The following is a 16,852-nucleotide window of genomic DNA, read 5'->3' as shown; positions in this document are numbered from 1 at the left end:
GATTTCACAGAATGATTTCGTGAAAATTTCGTTCAAAAATTTCGACGTTTGGGCACTCAATTTAGTCAAAAGGTCTAAATTGTAAAAAGTGCAAAAGTTGAGTTCTACATGTTAGAGGTGTCCAATTGTTATGAAATTTTAAATTGGAGGTCTTTATATCGTAATTAGACCATTGATTAAGTTATGGACAAAAATGGACATGAGATAAGTGAAATAGGAAATTTTTAAGTTAGGGGTATTTTGGTAATTCGGTAATTAAAATGAATTAAAAGGGAAAAAGATGACAAATTGGGCTCATCTTTTTCATTTGGATGAAACTAACAAGGGGGGAAGCCATAGTTATGGTTTTCAAACTTCTAAGCTCCATAGTAAGTGATACCAAGCCCTGTTCTTAATGTTCTTTACGTTTTTGGAGTCCCGATAACTTGATTTAGCTTATTCTAGTAATAATTTAACCTAGAGTTTATATTTGGAAAAATACCCATAGGTGAAATATGTTTATTTTGATGTTTTATGATAGAAAATGAAGCTAGAAATTATGTTAAACAACTTTTGCTAGTCGATTTTAAGTGAAAACGAGTAATTGACATAATCGATAAAATACCTAATGTTCATAAGTGTTGGAGTAAGATTTTGATGTTGTCATAGAAGGAGAAAATGTTCAGCATGTTATAAAACATAAGAATAAGAGATAAAGTTTAATTTCCGAGGTTTGGGGCAAAAGTGTAATTATGTAAAAGTTTAGGGGCAAAATCGTAATTTTTTCAAAGTTAGAGTCCATGGCTGTTTTGGTAAATGTGAGTATTAAATAAACTAAATTTTCTATTATAGATCAAGAAGAACGGAATCCGAGGTTAGACAAAGGAAAGAATAAGGTTGAAGACTAAGTGGGTGGATTTGGCTATATTTTGTATCGAGATAAGTTTACGGTAAATAAATGCAATATTTCAATAATTATTATTAATGCTGTTATTTTCCAGCAATTATATATTTATTTCATGAATTATTTGATGTTGACTCAAGTATGAGACGATAGAGAATTAGTATTAAAAAGTCTCATTGAAACTTTTGGAATGTATCGGATACAAATGTCATGACATTAAGAGGATGAGGTCCCATGTAAGACCATGTCTGGGACATGGCTTTGGCACCGATATGAGAGGACCCATGTAAGACCATGTTTGGGACATGGCATTGGCACTGAGATGAGAGGTCCCCTGTAAGACCATGTCTGGGACATGGCATGGGCACCGATATGAGAACTCCCATATAAGACCATATCTGGGATATGGCATTGGTAGTACAAGAAACATCCCATGTAATACCATGTTTGGGACATGGATTTGGCATGTTATTATCAGAAAAGAGACCGTAGTATCCTTATTATTCCAATGTGGCTCAACGGGCTAGTAAACAAATTATGTTCCATGAAAGTTCAGGTAAAAGCATAAATAGCAAATTCATGTGAGTTATAAGAGTTAAGAACATATTATGTTATCAATTGAGAATCAACATTTCATCAAGAGAAGAGTAAGTTATAATCATGAGTTATCTAAGTAAACAAGTAAGTGAACGAGTAAGAGATTAAGTAAAGAGGAAATTAGAGATCATGACACTTGAGTATATTTATTTCTGTTAAATGTTGTTATTTATTTGCTTGTAAACTTACTAAGCTTTATGCTTACTTCCTTTATTTTTCTTCTTTTATAGTATTGCAAAGCTAATTCGGGGATCGTAAAGACGTTGTAGAACGCTTACACTATCAACAACAACAACTCGGTATTTTATGATGATCAATGTTTGAGCTATGGCATGTATAGGGACTTAGTCATTTTGAATGTATGTCCTCATGATATTGCTAAAGGATGATGTGTAAATATGTGATAATGTTTAGCTATTAAAATGGCTAAGTAAGAATAGGTTTGGTATTATGAATGTCTAGGTGATAGTTTATACCTAGAAATTATGAAAGAGTAAAAATTTGCAATGAAACAGTTTTGGGACAGCAGCAGTGACGTGACTTTGAAAAATCACCAAGGATAGTATAAAATGAATTATAGAGTGAATGGTATATATAATTAAATCTTATTGAGTCTATTTTCATAGAAAAATAACGGTGTAGAAAAAAGAATTTTATATTCTGAGATATGTGGATTTTAATTAGATATGGTCAGAACTATTTTTGGAATCCCCTGTTTTGACTTTAGAAAATCATTAAAAATTGTAAAAAAAATATTTATGAGTTGTAATTTATATTTCTAGATTCCTTAATGAGTATATTTTCTGTAGAAACAAGTGAGAACACCATATTAAAATCATACAATGAGAAAATTGAATTTTAGTGACGAGAGGCAGAATAGTCAAATAGTGAAATAGGGAAGACTTTAACTAATAAACTGTACTAATTGGCTGAACCAAAAATTTTTAAAAATTTATGGTAAGAATATATATGAATCTAGTTTCAGGGAAAAATTACGGATCTAAATTTTGAGATTCGTATCTCGAGTTATAATTAATTTAGTAAATGTTATGCAATTGGACAGCTTTGTTGTAAATAGTGAAATTAATTTTAAAAGCAAATTTTTATGCCTCAAACTAGTAAATTAAGTAACGCCTCGTGCTCGACTCCAGCAATAGTCTCGGGTAAGGGGTGTTACATTAGGTTTTAAGGTTTGCAAGTCAAGCAATTACACGGCCTAGAACACAGCCTGATACACAAGCGTGTGAGGCCATTTCGAGAGTTACACGACCTGGCACACTGGCGTGTGGCTTGGCCGTGTGACCCAACTTCGAAAGTTACACGGGCACGGACACGGACTGGGACACGATCGTGTGTCCCTATTTTGAGTGCTACACGGCCTGAGTTGTGTGAGTCACACGGCCTGGCCACACGGTCGCGTGACCCCTGCGGTTCAAATTTTCTAACTTTTTCCTAAATTTTTTGATTGATTCCAATTGAGTCCCGAATTGTCGATGGCTCGATTAAGGGACGATAAGCATGTGAATGAATGATTTATGCTATGATTATATTAATGTTTGGAAATGTATGTTTTATGTTACGGTTTGACGGTAAAGCTTTGTAACCCTATTCTGACGACGGATACGGGTTAGGGGTGTTACAGGAGTTCCCCAATGCTACACGTGTTTATTAATAGTAGGGAGTGGGCTCCTTTTTTGCTGGGGGTTACGTTTGTTTATTTTATTTTTTCAACTGTTTACTTGTTTCTTGTATTTTGTTATTCGGTTTTCTTACCTTTAATAAAATATCCCAACAGGATTTCTTTCAAAAAAGTATCATTTATGTTCTATTAATTTAAGCAAGATTCTCCTATCTTTCCCTATAAATAGATGGCACTGGTAGAGCTATTTACACAAATTCATACAAGTTTTCAATATTGTTATTTTGTCAAATAATACAGAAAATAGTGAGAATTTATTTTCTAAGTAAAAATTTCATTTTCTGGGAATAACAATTCTGTCGGTTTCTATTGGGAGAAAATTACTTTCATGTTGAAAGTAATAAATCGTTTTTGGTTTTGTATTTGATTTGTGATTGTTTGAGCCTATACTCAAAGCAATTTGTGCTATGAGAATAGCAGAAAAGGTTGTTTGGTTGAAAGCCAAGAACGTTTAGGATTTGTCTCGCTCAATGTACAAGTACTTTTCAAGAAAAGTTTATTACTATAAGGCTCCGTTTGTTTGCCAGTAAAATATTTTCCGAAAAATGATTTCAAGAAAATGATTTACTTTTCTGGAAATGATTTACTTTTCTAGTGTTTGGATGAATCTGTGTAAAATATTTTTTGTTGTTTGGCAGATTTCCTAAAAATATTTTCCGAAAAAGTTGTTTTTACATATATTAATAAATTTAATATACATATTAATAAATATATATTTTAAATTGTTTTTACATATATTGCAATGATTTATTTATAAATAAATCAAATTAAATATATAATAGTATTCAATTATTAAGCTAGAATATTAACCGTCATAAATTGAAAACAACCAAAGTCAAATAAATTATTTGTAATTGTGTTATAAAAAAAAAAAAAACAAGGATTGAATAATTATAAATTAGCTTCCAAACCACAATTAATACTAGAAATTAATATTATCCAAATGCATAATTAGTAGTACACCACATAATAACAACAACATTGTCCAAGTGCATAACTAATATTACACCACATAAAAGTATCAATATCTTCAACCTTGAGAAAATTTTTGAAGCCAAATTTTTTTATGCTTCTTACTTTTAACTAAACAAGCTTTGGCTTCGGATTCATGACTCACTAAATAATCAAACACAGAACACAAGAAGTCATCATCAAATCCTTCTTCCTCCATTGACATCACTTATTCGTAAAGATGTGGTGTCTTGTCTGCAGTAAATTGTTCCAAAGCATTAGCAATTTTGCCAAGTTGTTCACCCACAAATTTAATTTTTTTATCAGCGACACTTTCTTGAACATTTTTTCTTTTACGTTTGGATGTGTCAGATGAAGATACATTTGTTCTTACCTCTTCAGCCTCTTCATTGTTGCAGTCTACATGCACTGAACCTTGGTTACCATCATCCAAATCTATGTCAGCAAATGTTCTGGCAAAACTCCCTGTTGCCATATTTTTGCCAACAACCAAAGCCATTTCATTATAATGATCAATGCTTTTATTCAAAAATGGTTCATACTTCTTGTGTGCCTATTGGATATTATACACAATTAGAATAACAAGTAAAAAAACAATTGAAATATGCTTAACATTTATATACATATATTATCATCACTGCTGCATCATATGTCGCTCTATCACATGTGATCATTTTCATGTTATCATCCCATCCAAAACCACTTTCACCCCGAATTGTGCATATAATCTGCCACTGGTTTTTTACAGTCCTCAAATGATTTTCCACATGCTTCGCATCGTATTGGACTTGAAATCTTTTAGAAATAGCTTCGGCAACTCGATTAATAGAAAGTGCTTTGAAAGTATTAGAAGGCTTATTTCCTCTCTGGGCCTCCTCTGCTAGAATTTCAAGAAAAAGATGATCCATTGGTTTTGTCCACCTGAATTTCTTGGAGGTCCCTTCTTTGTTGCCCTTACCCATTTTACATTAATAATTGTCATTGTCAATCATTTCAATATCCAACCAACATTAACAAAAAAAAACAATTTTTAATACTAAACATACATAACATAGAAACAATAACCCTAAGCCTTAAACCTACCTAATATTTCTAACCATATAATTAGTCCACATAATTTGTGCAATTTCGTCTTTCTTAGCAGACCATTCTCTTGGTTATTCTCTTTCTTCTCGCTCCGTAAGAGTTGGTATTATCAAATCAGACTCAAGCTCCTCGTATAATCCTTGATTAAGTAAATCACTAGGATCAACTCCCATTATATGATTATGAATGATACAACAAGCCAAAACTATATCTACTTGAGTTTGAAAATTCCAAAATGGTTCAGCATCTAATACACGAAATCGTTTCTTCAAAATCCTAAAAACACGTTCAACAGTGATTCGTAATGATGAATGACGAAGATTGAAGAGTTCCTTTGCATTTTCAGGCCCTTGAACACTAAACTCTTTTAAATGATATCGGACACCACGATATGGGGTAATATATCCATTTCGGATGCCATATCCAGCATCAGCAAGATAATATTTACCTACAATTTTACAAAACATAATTAATACTAATAAATTATGAGCTTACTAAAACTATTTGGTGTTTAATGATAATTATTACCTTTCGAAATTCTTAATCCTCTTGGGCGTGAAAGTGCATTACTTAAAATACGAGAATCATGTGCACTACCTTCCCAACCAGCCAGAATATAGGAAAATTTCAAATCAAATGTAATGGCAGCCAATACATTTTGTGTCGTCCCCCCTTTACAGCTACGAAATCTTCCTTGAATGCTAAGTGGAACGAATGCACAAACATGAGTTCCATCTAATGCTCCAATACAATCTTTAAAATAAGGATAAAACCTTAGATTGTTTCTGATTTCACTAGGAGTTGACTCATCAGGTAATCTAATAACTAGTTTATACAATTTCAAAATAGCTCTCAATACAACCCTAATGTAACGGTGAACTGTCTCAGTTGATCTATAATATCTAGATCCAATCACTCGAAAGCTTACATTATGACCAATTATATGTAAAATTATAACTACTTGCTCCCTAATATTGACAGATTTAGATGATTGTAACAAATTATTCCTACTAAGAATATCACACAAATTAAAAACGGTGATCAGTCTCATCCTTATCACATCAATACAATGCTGGTCACCACTATATAAAATACTATTAATATAATTTTTTTCTTTCATAATCTTGATTCACACGAGGGTGAGAAGCAATTTCCTTCCTAGTTTTTAATTTTTTAATCCAAAGAGCCCCAAAAGCCAAAACTGAAGCCACAACCCTGACAATTGCATTTTGATGTTGATTACAATCCATCTACACAAAATTATGCCACACAAATATTTGATCACTACAAAAAAAAGATGCAAGATTTTCATAAGATCACATATATGACTAAAAGTTACCATGACTAAAGTGCATACATACATATCAAAAGTTAATTATAATTGCATTAATAATTTTTTGAGAAATTAAATGTTCTTATAAAAAAAATTATTTAATTTTTTATTAAGATAAAATTTGACTGGTAAAATAACAACTTTAGTGATCATAAATTACATATTCCATCAATTTGGTCATGATTTAACAAATTTAGCCTGTAATATTCTTGTAAATGTGTAAATATTTTAAGTACTTAACTGTTTGGACACTACAGTTGAAATCACCGGAGTGGTGCAGAAACACACTGTTGGTTGAAGCATTAAGTTTAATATAAAGGATATAAATTGAGTATAAGAATGGTACTAAAGTAAAAGAACCACCATTAGCCAAGCAGATTCATCAAAACAATAAGAGCAAGAAATCATAGAAGATACCTGCAAATATGAAACTATATCAGTTGTTGTAACCCGTGATCCTTCCTCTTGCTGCTTCAAAATCCTTTGAAACAGTTTCTCCTACAAAGAACAAGGGAAAAGAGAGGAAGGATTTATATAGTAGATACAATACCAGACGTCAACCAGGGACAAATGAAAATAATTATACAACTGAAAACGGAAGCAAAAGAAAGCCTACAGCAATATTTTAAAATGAAGGGTTGCAATGAAAGCATTGCAATGGGAAACATAGTAGTTGAAATTATTCATAACCAACTTACGACAACAATGAGGAAGACTACAGGACTAATGCAATAAAACAAGGATGCAAATCAACCACAAGCACCATTCACTGCATATGAACAAAAAAATAAATCAGAGAACTAAGTAAAAAATCTAGAAGCAGAGGGCTCTATCGTGAGAACTGAGGACACAAGTTCAAGAACTAGGGAACTTTTTCCAGTTTTACTACAAACGCAAAAAGGTGTGTATGCTTGCTACAATCATCATTTTGCCTTTGAAGAAGTTATGACTAATCAAGGGAGCTCAAAGCATGCAGCTTCTAAATTGAGGGCTTAATGTCTCTTCAATATAGGATTCAATTCCGAGGACAATTTTTATATCATGTGACTATCTTTCTAGAACATAATTATATGACCATTTTATCTTGTTCTGTAAGCATAATAAAAACTTATGCCACATCGTAGTCGCAGTTTGGATTTAACCAGCTTCAAGATAACTAAAATAGTTACTTTAAAGCAAAAGAATTTAAAAATTAATATCATAGTAACTTGCTAAATTTGAGAAAGTGACTAACCATTAATTATAATTTAACTTTTTCTATATATAAACTAAAATTACACTTTTTTCCTTCAAAATAATTATATTATTCTTGAATTTTAAAACTCTAATGTATTTTCTATTCCAAAAGCACTTTTAATTTTTTGCTTCTGAAAGCAAAAAACAAAAAAGAAGTATCAAAAGAAACAGCCAAACACTGCCTTTGTATTTTTTTGTATTTATTTATTTTCAAGTTTTTAAACAACAATAACTCATCAAAAACTTGATAATTTTTTAAAGGTAATAAAGACTAAAGAACTTCATGCTGTGATCATGTGCTCAATACAGAGGTGAAGGCCATTCTGTTCAGCTTGGAACTAGCAGCTAAATATCGACCCTCGAATGTAGTAGTGGAAAGTGATTATACGTTAGCAGTAACAGAGATAAATAGTTTGAGTCCTAGTTTTTGGGTGTGGAGTGGTTTGCTTAATGATATTTTGGACTTGGTCTTGCATTTGGGGTCATGTGTTTTTCACCACACTTTTCAGCTAGAACATCAGTTTTCCCATAATCTTACTAAGCTTGATTGTAATGTTGGGGAGGATTAAAGATGGTCGGGCTCAGCTAATTAATTTATGTAATCATGATTTATGGGATGACTAAAACACCTTACTGCCCTCCATAAAAAAACCAACGAATAATCCATACACTAAATGCAAGTAACTCAACCAAGAACCATAAGGAGAAGGAAGCAGGGTGAAACCCAGAATTAGAAAAAGTACCCAATAATCCATTGAATGAAATGTATAGAAGGAGAATGCATGGAGAAATACAATTTACAAGAAAAACTGAATATTCGTTTGAGATCACATGTCTATTATATTTGGAACATATGTCCCAACTCCCAACAGTATATACATACATATACATGGCTATTATAACTGAAATGTATAGAAGAAGAATGCATGGAGAAATACAATTTACAAGAAAATGAGATCACATGTCTATTATATTTGGAACATATGTCCCAACTCCCAACAGTATATACATACATATACATGGCTCATGTTATTACTGTAATAAAAAACTGGAAAACATATATGTGAATGTATGCACGAATTCAATTTATGTATGTATGTAATGTATGATGCCCTTACACCACATAATATTCCCATCCATCTGATCTGCAGTTAACTTTCAAAATATTCCCCAAGTTTAAATCCAAGCCAAGATTAAAATGAACAAAATTCAGTTTCTTCATATTTTTTTTGACTAATCAACAAAATCCAGTTTCATAAAATGAAATGCTCCATTTAACACAGTAAAACCAGTTGAAGCTAAAAAATTACCAATTTTGAATTCTTCAAGTTTACATCTCAATCCTACTTCATTCGTCGAACCTCGACAATTGAACAAAATAAAAAATAAAATGCTAATACAAATATGTAGAAACCCCTAACAATTACCTAGAGCTTGCAATCAAGAATGTGAGTAGAAATCCACCTTCAATGAATCGCGAGAAGAGGTGACGATTCAGGCTATAATTTTTTGGCAACCTAACGAGAAGAGGTGAACCAACAGGCATTACAAATCTGCTATTAGAGTAGAACCAGCATGAGCATAAATAAGAAAGAAGATAGTGATATACCTGTGGCTGCTAATTTTTTAGGGTTTCTTCAAAATATAGACTTGACGACGGTCAACCGACAGAGATGACGAGGCCAACGAACAGAGATGAGGAGGAACGGCGGAGACTGATGGGCAGAGAGGAAGGGAGAATCATTGCTATCGAGAGTGTAGAGAATGGAATGGAAAATGTCTTACGGATTCCAAATCGGTAAGACGTTTTCCGGAAATTGGAAATTGATTTACCCGTGTTTTGGAAAATGTTTTCCTTTAGGAATTCATTTCCCCCCAAACAAACGCCGAAAAATGCGGAAAATATTTTTCGAAAAATATTTTTCATCAAACAAACAGACCCTAAATATCACAAATCGACTCGGTTTTCAAAATTTTAGTGTTTCGTTGTGACAAAATTGTTTTAGAATTATTTGACAAATGATGCAAATTCAATAACCAAAAAAAATAAAAAATTAAATGAAGTGTTAAAATAATTTTTTTTTTTAATTTAGAAGGTCAAATAAGTGATTATGAGTTTATACTTTCTTATAATTGAGTAAAGAAAAAAAAAAGTTACAAGAAAATTAAAGCAAAACAAAACGGTAGGATTTGTACAAATCTAATTGGAGATTAACTGTGGATATTGATTCGAAAGTAGTTCCTTCAAAGGTCGATTTTTACTGCCCTGACTGCTAACTGTTGTTTCTCAGATTTCTCTCCGTTTGTTCTAATCCGCGACTTGATCTCCTTCTCCAAATCTTCAAAGGTACTTTCGAAACCTTAATTCTTCTGACTCTCAAATCGTTCTTTGAATTGTTTTTACCCAATTGTTTTTTATTTGTTTGAAAATTTTTCCATCTTTGGAATCATTCTGTTAAATTGTCAGAAACGAGAATCTCAGGACTTTGATTCGTTAGATTTCATTTGTGTTATTCTCTGATCTGTCTGTGTATCAAAATCTGTAAATTTTAGGGAAAAATGTCAGGGATTTTACTGTTCTATTCTATCTAAAACTAGTGATTGTTATTAGAGTTATGTTGCCTTATTAAATGCAAATTCAAGTTGAGCAGATCAAATTGTTGGATTTGGAGGATAAATTGAACAGTTCTTTCTTAACGAACTGTTTGGCTAGGAGTTTCAATTTTTTTTTCGCTCATTTAAATTTATTTTTTTAGATTTGAAATTTTCTAAATTTGGAATATAAATCATATTCTGTAATTCAACCCACGTCTCCATGGTTAAGAGGCTTATTTTAGTGGGAGAATTTATTTATTTATTTATTTGTTTAGACTTATGATCTCTATTTTCTTTTTTCTCGGAAGGTATTGAAATGGCAGAATCAAAGACATTGAGAAAGCCTATTTTCACCAAGGTGGACCAACTTCGCCCGGGGACTAGTGGTCATACTCTTACGATCAAGGTTGTCAATACAAAGATGGTATTACAGAAGGGTCGTCCTGATGGTCCTCAAGTTCGTCAAATTCGGATTGCTGAAAGCTTGGTCGGAGATGAGACAGGAATGATTATCTTTACAGCAAGAAATGAACAAGGTATATTATTTGTAATATTTCCTTACTCAGATCAATTCCAATAGAAGTTTTGCTTTAGTTATTGTTAGTGGTTTCACTCCTCATGCATATTGCTGTTTTGCATGCTTGCATTTACTTAGTTTATGTTTGATTGTATTTTCGCTCAGATAATTTTTCTATTAGTCATTGCTTTTCGTATTAGCATCCTCCTCCTCTGTTAGACAAGTAATGCAACATTGATTTCATGTAGTTAAAGTGTCAAGTCATGCAAGTAGATTGTATTGGATTTGATTATATCTTTTATATCCTCATGGAAGAAAGGAAATGAAGATTTGGGTTTCCTAAAATTCCTCCAATGCATTTTATCTGATAAGGACGTCTATTTAGGTATTGTCTTGCAATGAACTAAATACTAGTTTTGGCTTTTGCTATGATAGCCTATTAGCTTGTAGTGTTCAGATATATATTACTCAGATTCAGTTGAGTGTTGGATGTCCAACAAGGGATGGTTAGAATCTTCTAAGTTTCCATGTACTTAGAGGATCTTTAGAGGTAATATATCCCTATATCATGTGTCAGACACAGATACTTAAAGGAAAATTGAAGAATTGGAACAAAATAGGCACCAGTATCATGGATGAATTTAAGTTTGCACATTTTAAGGGCATGCATCTTTTGGATTTATTCATTCTAACCACCAAATATTTTCTGCGTAAAATGATTATTTGATATTTCATTTCCAGACATGCAGTCACATATCCAAGATGTGAAATTTTTGTCCATTCACTACCTCTTGTGTATTTATGCATCTGTTTGTGCTATAGTTCCAAAGCTAGCTTGTTTATAGATAAATATCAGAAAAGATAAGTCCACATGCATTTTTTTTGTTCATTTGGTCCACATGTATATTTCGGATTGTTGTTGCTGAATGAAAAGAGTGAAATATCCCTTCTTTTGGTTGTTGTTCGGCTAAGCCTTGAGTTTAATTCTCTGTAAAGGTTTAGTGCCAAAATTCCTTGGATTTCTAATCAGAGTAAATATTATATGGTATCAGTTATGATGTTAGACTTTATTATGATGTATTGTTTGAGCTCAGATAGATTACATTAAGGTCACCCAAAAATGATTATAAATATGTTTCGACAATTACTTAAAGGTTTCCTAGATTTGATGTTTTATTCATGTGGTGTTATCAGATAGCGAAGGTGATCAAATATGCTTTATTTGTTTGATAATTACAGTGTTAATCTGAACTAACACCATCTATTTATGTATTAATCTTTTGCAGTTGACTTCATGAAAGAAGGTGCTACCCTAACTCTTCGAAATGCAAAAATTGACATGTTTAAGGGGTCGATGAGGCTTGCAGTGGACAAGTGGGGTCGTGTTGAGGTCGCTGAACCCGATAGTTTCAAGGTGAAGGAAGATAACAATCTGTCTTTGATTGAATATGAGCTGATTAATATTGTTGAAGAATGACCTTTGACCACCAACCCACTCCGGATGGTGTTCGCATTGCTTTTGAAGAAGAAAATCTGCTCTGGTAAACATGTTACTCTGATCTCATCTTTGAATAAGCTTATGAAAGTTCGGTTCTAAAATCATCTTGAAGTTGCTTCTTGCCATTGCAGCAAATCCAGCAGAACCTTTGGTTGGGAACATCAAACATTTGGTGATGGCTACTTGCTTTCATTTGTTACTTTAAACTGTGTTTTTGGCTTACAAATTATACTTAGGAAGTTCAATATCATGAAGTGTATGCCTACATGCTTCATTTTAGTCTCGACAAATTGTGCATCCTGTCATGGTGGTATATTTTCTTGTGCTGTAAACGTGTTTATGCTACTTTTGTATTTATTTTACTTTTTGGCATATTAATAGCTTGTTAAATGGATTGCTATTTCCGTATATTTGTATGGTATTCTGATATGGACTCCTTTATTGCAATAAGAGTTTTAGTTTTATTTATTTTCTTTATTATTTCAGGTTTTATTAAGAGTTTTAGTTTTACTTATTTTCTCTATTATATGAGGTTTTTATTTCCTTCGTAAATTCTAAGTTATTAGGACTATTACCTTTGTTATTTACTGTCTATAAAAGGCTGCCAATATGAAATAAAGAGATAAACAATTATTCTATAAGAAAGAATTGTTATTTTTAGAGGGGTTTAGTTAAGGACGAACCTATCTCTTTGAGTAACCATAGGTCGGAGCAAGAATTCTTTCTTGTCTAGACCTGTGACTAGATCCTACGCCAAGGTGCATAACAACTTGGTATCAGAGTAAGCTATAATGGGTGACGAAAAGACTTTGATAGCCAAGCTGGAGGCTTTCATGGAACAAATGACTACAAGGCAACAAGTATTAGAGTAGCAAGTGACAATGTTATCTCTTTCAGTCCAAAAGATAATGAAAGGGGATTCGGAGAAAAATAGTGAGGAACAGGGTAGCAGCAAAGGTAGAAAAAGGATTTCAAACTCGCAACAAGGTGGATGCATGGTACCATGATACTCTAAAATGGAATTTCCCTCTTATGATGGTGTTGTAGATCTTTTAATGTGACTGAAAAGATGCGAAATTTTTTTGGCAATCAACAGACTAACGAAGGAGACAAAGTAGGGTTAGCTTCATTCCATCTCTTAAAAGAGGCATAATTGTGGTTTGATCAAATGGAAAAAGAGGAGGCAAATCTTGATTGGGGGCGTTTAAAAGAGTGTTGTCATGTCAGGTTTGGGCCACCTATGAGTAATAATTCCTTGGGAGAACTTGCCAACTTGAGACAAACTGGGACTATAGAGGAATATCAATGCCAATTTCAGTTACTATTGGCTAGGATTACTGATCTTAAACCTCGACAACAAGTAAACCTCTTTACTGTCAGGTTGGTAGAGGAACTTCAAATTGCTAATGAGATACAACAATCGAAAAACCTTGGAGTTGCAATGAATATGGCTCGAAGATTGGAACGTAAACAAAATGTCTCTTCCAAACTGTCGTCTTGAGCCATCTTGAATTGGCCAACTTCCCAAAACATTGGTAGCAAGTCAATGATTCCAACAACTAAGAGCATTGCAATGGGAGGGGGATGAACAACGGAACCAACAGGGAACAACGGAAAAATAGGTTCTACATCATTTATTAAAAGATTGACACAAGCAGAAATGGTAGAAATAAGGGTTAAGGGGCTGTGTTATAATTGTGACAAGTCCTATTCCATAGGACACAAATGTAAAAGGTTATTTTGAATAGAAGTACTAGATGTTGAAGGCAAGCAAGATGATCATGAGGTAGATGATTTTAAATAAGTTCTGAAGCTTATTTTGAATTTGAGCTTGAGGACAAGCTCAACTCCAAGAAGGGGAGTAATGATATCGACACTTTTATTGCAATAAGAGTTTTAGTTTTATTTATTTTCTTTATTATATCATGTTTTATTAAGAGTTTTAGTTTTACTTATTTTCTTTATTATATTAGATTTTTATTTCCTTCGTAAACTCTAAGTTTGGAATTCTATTAGGACTCTTTCCTTTGTTATTAACAGTATATGAAAGGTTGTCAATATGAAATAAAGAGATAAATAATTATTCTATATATATATATATATATATATATAAAAGAAACGTTATTTTTGGAGGGGGTTTAGTGAAGGACAAATCTGTCTCTTTATGTAACCATAGGTCGGAGCAAAAATTCTTTCTCGTCTAAGCCTGTGATTAGATCTTACACCAAGGCGCATAACATATTCATATTTCTTTTGTGTTGTATAGTTATTTTTGGTGTTGTGTTGGTTATTCTCAAGTCTAATGCGACTTTTTTTTTATTCTCTTGCTCGTCTTTCCGAATTAATTTTTATTAGTGTGTACCATTGAGGGAAGAGATTCAAACCCCAATTTTTAGAGCAAGTGTTTAATTTGTGTATTAGTGTATGATACAAGTATCTGGTCACGATTGATACTTAATAAAAAGTAGAGAGCAAAATTTGATTCGATTTGAAAAAATAAAAAAAAAATTGAATTTCAATCTAATCAAATTGATTTATTCAAGTCAACTAGAATAAGTAATTCAAGTTCAAGTTGAGCTAAATTTTGCAATTCGAATAACTCAAATTATTCAAATAACAGATTAGTAAATACCCTTTTGGTTCATGTTAATTTTCAAAATGAGCAAATTGGTCTCTCAAAAATAATTACACAAAATATTTAAAATAATTTTTAAAATTCAAAATATTTATAAAATTTAAAAAAATTCTAAAGAATATATAAAAAAGTTAAAATTTTAAAAATATTCTAAAATAATAATTTTTAAAACTTAAATAAGTATTAATGATTCAAGTTTGTCATGCTAAAATATCTTAATTTTTATTATTATATTACTTTGAAAAGGTTTTCAAATATATATATGGTTTCAAATTTATATGTTATAACATGTAATTAGTTATACTGTAACAAGATTTTAATAAGAGTTTAATTTTTTAAGTTAACTCGAATAATTTCACTTAATTCGACTTGACTTAAATTTTATTTCACTCGACTCGATTCGAAAAAACTTTCAAATCTAGTTAGGATGATAAAATAGGACTCGTCAACTCGAATTTTTTTCATTCAATTTGATCAAACGCTCACCCTTGATAAAAAATATATGATCTCAATATTATAGTTGAATGCAAAGTTGTTAATATCATACTAATATATGGGTTGTTTATGTTTTAGTATTAGAACTAGATGAGATGATTGTATATATTAATTAAAATACTTTTAAAAAATTTATAGCATGATTAAGAAATTAAAATACAGTAATGAGTATGTTTAAATTTAAACTCCTAATTGTTGATATTAAAATAGTTTTCATTTTATGTGAATTTAAATTTTATAGAAGTAAAAAGATAAATAAAGAAATAAATAAATTGGTACAACAAATATTCCAATATTAAATAGAATTGATTTGAAAATTAACTTAAATTCTTAAAATTAAAATAGATGAAAATATTATTTATTGTGATTAATATTGATGATGAATGAGGGCCCATCACTTGTGGCGTTATAAACTACTCCAAAACTTTACTTTAGATAATATATATAGTATCATTTTAGATTTAAAGATATGTTTATATATAAACATCCAAACGTATCTCATTACTTCTTGTAAATATATTTATTTGCAATGGTAAAATATATATTTATATTATTTTTAATATCCAAAATTTTTAAATACTGATATTTTTATTCTTTACAATATATGGTAAATTACTGTTAATTAGGTTCAGAAATTTAATTTAAGGATAATTATTTAGTATAAATATGGTTGAAAGTTTTTATTCTAAGGGTTGAGATTTTGTCACCTATCATATTTATTTATTTAATATAACTTAAGGACACGTGATAAAGTTTCAACCCTGTTTACCTTTAATTTGATGTTTAAATTTTAGTGTAAATGTAATAATAAAAAAAGCATAATGCTTTTTTTACCGTTCAATTTTATATATAAAAATATCATTTTAGCTATTCATTTAATTTTTCACTTTTTTTAGCCATTAAACTTGTTTTTTTTGTCAAATCACTCCAAAATAAATAGAAAAGTTAACTTTTTTTAACTTTGTTGACATTGTGTATACACGTGGATGATACGTCAGCATTTAATTAATTTTTTAAATTTTAAAAAATTCAAAAAAACTATAAGAACTATTTTAAAAAATTAAAAATCATTAAAATTATTTAAAAATTATAAAAAATACTTTTAAAAATATTTTTAAAATTTTAAAAAATTAATTAAATGTTATGTGTCATAGACCACTTGAAGAGTGTTGGTTTATATTTTCCATCAACAATGACAAAATTTATTATGATATTATAGTTGCTTTCCATCTTGTTGGAAAGGTGTTGGTCATAAACACATACATTCCATTTCACAAGTAAGGAAATGCTAGAAGATGTTGCTTTA

General features: G+C 31.1%; 1 protein-coding gene and 1 long non-coding RNA gene across 9 annotated transcripts; one reads left to right on the top strand and one right to left on the bottom strand.

Moving 5' to 3' along the window:
• Positions 1-4,076: 4,076 nt before the first annotated feature.
• LOC107904054 (uncharacterized) lies at positions 4,077-9,694 on the bottom strand. Of its 5 annotated transcripts, none has more exons than XR_001686098.2 (5): positions 9,416-9,694; positions 9,234-9,323; positions 6,988-7,068; positions 4,525-5,104; positions 4,077-4,385 (listed from the first exon to the last, which is right to left on the bottom strand). It is a non-coding gene; the product is annotated as an uncharacterized lncRNA (long non-coding RNA). The 5 variants fall into 5 exon arrangements; XR_005913295.1 differs by having other exon boundaries at positions 4,525-4,616; XR_001686097.2 differs by lacking the exons at positions 4,077-4,385; positions 4,525-5,104 and adding an exon at positions 5,131-5,938.
• On the top strand, positions 9,420-12,884 carry LOC107904053 (uncharacterized protein At4g28440). Of its 4 annotated transcripts, none has more exons than XR_005913293.1 (5): positions 9,480-9,604; positions 10,098-10,153; positions 10,710-10,937; positions 12,205-12,459; positions 12,548-12,884. XR_005913293.1 is itself a non-coding variant. In XM_041092633.1 (4 exons), the coding sequence occupies exons 1-4, from the start codon at positions 9,480-9,482 to the stop codon at positions 12,393-12,395; spliced, it is 600 nt and encodes a 199-aa protein (XP_040948567.1). In that variant the 5' UTR covers positions 9,420-9,479; the 3' UTR covers positions 12,396-12,884. The 4 variants fall into 4 exon arrangements, 1 of the variants encoding a protein (XP_040948567.1); XR_005913294.1 differs by lacking the exon at positions 9,480-9,604 and adding an exon at positions 9,971-9,989; XM_041092633.1 differs by having other exon boundaries at positions 9,420-9,604; positions 12,205-12,884.
• Positions 12,885-16,852: the final 3,968 nt, after the last annotated feature.

This window comes from Gossypium hirsutum, chromosome D05 (genome assembly GCF_007990345.1).
Source record: "Gossypium hirsutum isolate 1008001.06 chromosome D05, Gossypium_hirsutum_v2.1, whole genome shotgun sequence".
NCBI classification, from domain to species: domain Eukaryota; kingdom Viridiplantae; phylum Streptophyta; class Magnoliopsida; order Malvales; family Malvaceae; genus Gossypium; species Gossypium hirsutum.
This window is presented reverse-complemented; position numbering and strand designations above follow the sequence as displayed.

Coding starts and splice junctions, on each gene's coding strand:
- LOC107904053 (XM_041092633.1), top strand. CDS start 9,480: ATGACGAGGCCAACGAACAGAGATGAGGAGGAACGGCGGAGACTGATG. Junction 10,154..10,709: donor CCTTCTCCAAATCTTCAAAG/GTACTTTCGAAA, acceptor TTTTCTCGGAAG/GTATTGAAATGGCAGAATCA. Junction 10,938..12,204: donor TACAGCAAGAAATGAACAAG/GTATATTATTTG, acceptor AATCTTTTGCAG/TTGACTTCATGAAAGAAGGT.